Genomic DNA, 6,059 nt, shown 5'->3' with positions numbered 1-6,059 from the left:
AAAACTCCTAACCATGAGAAAAATTGCTCTCAACCTATGAATTTTTATCAACGGTCTAGAAATATCGATTTTGTAACTTTTTTTTGGCAAACTTAGAAATGTTCAAAGGACCCAATTTTTTGTGGAGATTATATCCATGGTGAGAACATCTTATCTACAAAAATTAGCCCTTAAAACATCTTGAAGGGTCCGGTGGGGGGTATTGTATAAAACGTTGTATAAAAAGTGTTGTAAACGGAACCTACCCCATATATCACAACACCCCCCACTCCCAAATATATATAAGAAATAATTTTTTCTTTCCTTTCTATTTTGCCCTTTCTCTTTATTGTACAAATACAAAATAATTGGGATACAAAGCTAATTCACAAAAACTAAATATTTTGAAAATAAATTAATAAATTTGGTCAAACAAATTTTCTAGCTACTGTTCCTATTGGCATGCAAACCTTACGCTATCCTTGTTAGCAATTCACCGAATTATTCGCGAATCGAATTTTTGAAGGGCAATACATATAATACTTTCGAATGTTTGAAATCGGAATAATTTGCGATTTTTTGACTTGAAACGTATAATACGGTTTTTGGCAAATATTTCAAAAATTTGGCTAAAAAAATAATAATAATAAAAATAATAATGAAAATTCGGTTACGCTTTTGTTATTTTTTATGTACTTTATGTCCTTACTCTTACTTTAAATCCTCCACTCTTACATTCTTAGTGATAAATTAATCCAAAAGTTTTGTTTTTATATTTTTTGGGCAAAATTTAAATTGTCATGCCATGGTGTGTGTATTTTGAAATTTAAACTGTAATTTCAATCCAAGAACAAATAAATTAAGATACTTATGTAGACCGTTCAATTGGTTTCAATGTTTTTGTAGCTAAATTGTTTAGATATATTTGTTATGTTGTAAAGAATGACAAATATTATTAATATTTACTAACATAATATCACGAATTTTTTACTTCCAATTTTTGCAATCAAACGTTTAAAACACTTATTAATTAAACACCACATAATTGTCGTATTGCTAATTTTTGACCGAATATTTGACTGTACTGTTTTTTTGAGTCACCAAATAATTTTTGAATTATTCACGTACTGATTTTTTGCCGTATTCCGAATTGGTAATAAGGCACACTATATCGTTAATACTGACAGAATAGATAGGTAAACTTATACCGATAGCGTTGGTGGGTTAGCGTTTTGACGCACTATTGAATTACAATTTCCATCATATTTGGTATTTTGCCGCAATATTAGACTTAGAATAAAATTATGAAAACTTCAACAGCAATATGACCGCAAAAACTGTAACTGTACCATCTACACCATATTTTATGAAGGCTAAACCAAACATAATTACAATTCGTCATATTCATCGGCATCATCATAGCATCATACGTATTATTGCATATTTTCACCAACTTGCGGTATCTTGAGTTTTGAGGTAGTTAATTAGGTTGCAACTTTTGCACGATAAGGTGAATATGTTAAAGCAATGTTTGTTTAGATTAAAAGCTAATCCTGTTTTCAATGACCTTTAAATTCCTTTAAGAGTAGCAAATACTAGATAATAACAATATACAATTCCCTACTTGCACAAACTGTCTATCAAAAACGTACAACTTAACGTTTACTTTCTTCGAACAAACCAATTTTAACAGAAAATATAGCTTCTTATTTAATTCGAGAAATGGAAGAGAAAATATATAGATTTAGTAATAGTTCCTATGAGATTTAATAAAGTTGTATGAGGTTAACCCATTTCAAATTGTTAAATGTTCTCAATTCCCAATATCTTATCTTTCACTTTAAATCACAATTTACTTTGCAACTTGGCAATGTCTCAAGTCCCAAAATCCAAAATCCTATCTCCCTCCACAAATTTTGTTTTATTAACTAAAAGTTTGGAGAAAATTCCTAGAACCAGCGTCCACGAAGATTTGACAAACTCGATTACAGCATAATAATGTATGCACAAATATCTCTCTTTTTACGGGTATTTATCGTCAATATATCTACAGTTATGCACATTACTAATTAAGCCAGCAAAAAGCTGATTCCAGCCAAATTTTACACCTGAACTGCTGACATAATATTTAAATCGAGATATCCTAAAAATTCAGTGTTACATCATATAATTTAGCGGCATTTTGTAATATGCTATGGACTTATGGAGTACGGACTATGTCACTATGGAGACTTTCACAGTTTCAGGTAAGACATATTTTGTGCTCCAAGGAGCAGCTGATCTAATTTTTTTGTATTTCTTTTTATTAGAGGACAAGAAACTCCACAACGACATTCCAACAGATTCATAAGTCATAACTCATAATAACAAGATACACAAGTCCGTAGATTAGGGGAGACCCATGTGGTTCGTAGCACACGATTTTGTCTCATTCTCTCTCCCCTATTTTTCCTCTCATTCATTCATCTGCAGTTCTGCACACGTGTGTGTCACTCTCTTCTCATATAGAATTTTTTTCTTTAAGAGCATTCCCAATCACATTTCCTGTATAGAGAAATTGACAATTTTTACCGTTTTTTGGAAAAAAATCATTGTCCAATGCAAAGATGACAAAGTTAGTCAGTTGTGACTAAGTGAAAACAAGAATAGCAGTTGCTACCGAGAAAGTAGTTGAGTTGTGAACTTTGACGAGATGTTTTATTCCGACTTGTGTGTTTTATTTTTTTTTTTTAATTTTTAAGTTTTTTTTTTTCAGATGTCTCGCGTGTTTTTTCGATTTTTTCGGTTTTTTTTAAATTTCAAATGAGACATTTTATTTCGTCCGACGCGTTTTTTCGATTTTTACATTCAGACGAAATCAAACATTCCGTCCAAGATTCAAACTCACACACATCCTCACCTTGTTTTTTTTACCAAAATTAAAATCTCACTTAACTACAAAACCAACCAAAACTACATTCCAACCAAAATACGCAATACTAGTTTTAGTGCGAAAAAGAGAAAAATAAAAAAGAAATAAAAACTCTTAAGTAATAATTCATCATACGGGTTAACAAAGCAACCATTAATCATAGTAGTTAACAACTCCATTAGATCACAATCTGATTTATCATGTGCTTAGAAATCTGAGAGATGATGAATTGGTGATGCTACCCGGGCAAAATACTTCAATCACATGAACAACGTCACTCCAAAAGCAACTTTAGAGTAAAGGTTGGTCTTAAAGCCAATTTTTTTGAATATCATACTCAAAAACTTGTAATCACTTTAATTTTACAAAACCACTTCACTCATAACCTCTCTAAACGATGGTCTATAAACATCTTGTCAAGTCCCCATGATTTCATTTTAGCAACCAATTTACTCATATCCAGAAGTCCAATATATGAAAATGTACGCCCCAGTGGCTCAAACCATTAGGATGGATTATTCTTATAAAAAAAAAATGAAAAATATTCTTGGGTCCCAAAGAATACACATTATCATGTAATGGGAAATGACTAGAATCCAATTCTTCCAAAAATTCCAACCAACTAAATATGTACGAAATGAATATATTCATTCTCTACAGTCTAAACAAGCTGGCAAAACCGTACTAATGCCAATGTACACAACATGATCCATCACAATTACACCATAACATTCTCAATCTATATAAAAACTCCCTCAAAACCACTTCTCCATCAAAATCTCTCTCTTTTCCTTCTCTTTCTCCGGCAATGGAGACAAAATCACCACAAGAGCTCAACCTTCAAAAACTGACTGTGGTCAAGGTTCTAGGCAAAGGCGCAATGGGTACCGTTTTCTTAGTTACCGATCGCGTAGCTGACACAACTGCCCGTTCCCCATTTGCTCTTAAAGTTGTTCAAAAATCTACATTCCATACAAAGTTCGACGCTGACCGACGTGCCCGTTGGGAGATATCTGTACTTTCTCGTCTCAAAGACAACCCATTTCTTCCAACTCTTATCGGCACGCTCGAAACCGAAGAATATATCGCTTGGGGTGTACCATATTGCTCTGGTGGTGATCTTAACGTTCTCCGTTACCGACAAAATGACCGCGTATTTTCTCCGTCTGTTATTCGGTTCTACGTAGCTGAAATCGTTTGTGCTATTGAGTATCTGCATCATATGAACATTGTATATCGTGATCTCAAACCCGAAAATGTACTCATACAACAATCTGGTCACATTATTCTTACAGATTTCGATCTTTCACGTACTTTAAACCCGAAAACGTACGTATCCGACTCCGAAACGGAACACAAAGAGAAAAATTCGGGTGGAAGGAAATTCATGCACAAGAGAAATCTCACACGAGTGCTATTCGCTGCCCCGGAGAAAGGGTTAAAGAAGATTAAATCGGCACGTGTATCACCCGTCAGTCGAAAGAGACCGAGTTTTATAACCGGCGAACGATCTAATTCGTTCGTCGGCACGGAAGAATATGTATCACCCGAAGTGGTACGTGGTGATGGACATGAATTTGCAGTTGATTGGTGGGCACTTGGAATATTGATGTACGAAATGTCGTATGGGAAAACACCGTTCCGTGGGGCAAATCGGAAAGAAACATTTCGAAATGTGTTGTCGAAACCACCGGAATTTATTGGTAAAAGAACAGCTATGACTGATTTGATACAACGGTTGTTAGATAAAGATCCTACTAAGCGTTTGGGGTATAATTATGGTGCGGTCGAGATTAAAGAGCATGAGTTCTTTCGTGGATTAAGGTGGGATTTGTTAACGGAGGTATCACGACCTCCTTTTCTAAAGCCGCTTGAAGAATACGATTTAATGGTTGGGAAAATCGATATAGCGGAGTATTTTCGGCCCGAACCGGTTGTTCCAACGTCACCGTTAAATTCAACGTATAATTCACCCTCACCATCTTTAGCAGAGTTTTGAATTTTGACCCAAACATGTAACTTTTTTTGTATAGAGGAATAAATGATTAATGATCGTGAAAATGACTATACATAGAGTTCTCTGTAAAAAAGAATTCACTTTTTTTTTGAGTAAATGATGTATGTAATATGTATTATGGTGCCCTTTATAAGTTATGGTTGGTTGGTAAGAATCATACGTCCATGTTACATTTTGCAATTTGTGGGGGTGTAAAGTAAAGTTGCTCTGTGAATTATGTTGTGGTGGCCAGTTGGTGCCGGGTGGGATAAGTGGAGTTGATAAAACTAGGTACTGGGTGCATGTGCTAATGTGTACAGAATTAGATAAAATGTACAATTTGAAGAAGATGACCGGCCTTTAGGAGTAATGAAACAGCGCACGCCCTAATGCAAACTGACGTAAACAATGGTTCGATTTCATGTTTTTTTTTTAAAATTTTTTTGATAAACAATTGGTCTATTTATTGGATTGCAGTGTATTGAATAAAAAAAAGATTGCATTATTGCAAATTGAGTTGTGTATTTATTTTATGTCGTATCTCTCGTTTATTTTATTGGGTTCAATTTGATAATCAACTGGTATGTTTCCGAATCCAAAACTGAGAATTCTGGGATTTGAAGTTGCAGAACACACACAGGGTGGCAACCGTGCACCGATGACACATTCCTTCCATATCATTGCTAGCAACATTGACGGCAACAATGTTGTGGTACTGTAGTGTTCAAGTGTTCAATTCATTGACTACTTGCGAAACGCAATTCGCCAAAGCGTGCACGCAGTAGCTTAGGCCCTCTTTTTCTCATTTAGACTGGGGTAGGGTGGGTGGGTGGTGGTGGGTCGGAATATATGTTGGATTGAGAGAAATACGAACAAATTGATGAGACTTGAGCTAAATGGAAAGGTAATTCAAAAGACTAAATCCGACAAGATAATTATCATAGTAATATATCAGATGTGACACAATATAAAACTACTCTACATCTTTATCAAAGTCTCATTTCAATTTGGTTTTCTTTTTCCCTTTGCCATCCAATCTTCTACCTCTTTTGGATTCTAAATAAGAGATCGAGCTCAGAGCTCAGAACCATCATTCTTGTTGAAATTTGGGATATGCCCACTCATTAGGCATCACTCAAATCTTTTTTATGATGTTCAATATAGCCAATACAT

General features: G+C 34.5%; 1 protein-coding gene across 1 annotated transcript; it reads left to right on the top strand.

Annotated features, from left to right (window-relative positions):
• The first annotated feature begins 3,625 nt into the window (after window positions 1-3,625).
• Window positions 3,626-5,061, top strand: LOC147485189 (serine/threonine-protein kinase UCNL-like). Its single transcript, XM_086573173.1, has one exon. It carries the CDS (start codon window positions 3,699-3,701, stop codon window positions 4,887-4,889), a length of 1,191 nt encoding a protein of 396 aa, XP_086429299.1. The 5' UTR covers window positions 3,626-3,698; the 3' UTR covers window positions 4,890-5,061.
• Window positions 5,062-6,059: the final 998 nt, after the last annotated feature.

The sequence above is a fragment of the Coptis chinensis genome, chromosome 7, assembly GCF_015680905.1.
Source record: "Coptis chinensis isolate HL-2020 chromosome 7, ASM1568090v1, whole genome shotgun sequence".
Taxonomy (NCBI): domain Eukaryota; kingdom Viridiplantae; phylum Streptophyta; class Magnoliopsida; order Ranunculales; family Ranunculaceae; genus Coptis; species Coptis chinensis.
Note: the sequence above shows the minus strand (reverse complement) of the source record. Positions and strands in the feature narration are given on the sequence as shown.

Coding starts and splice junctions, on each gene's coding strand:
- LOC147485189 (XM_086573173.1), top strand. CDS start 3,699: ATGGAGACAAAATCACCACAAGAGCTCAACCTTCAAAAACTGACTGTG.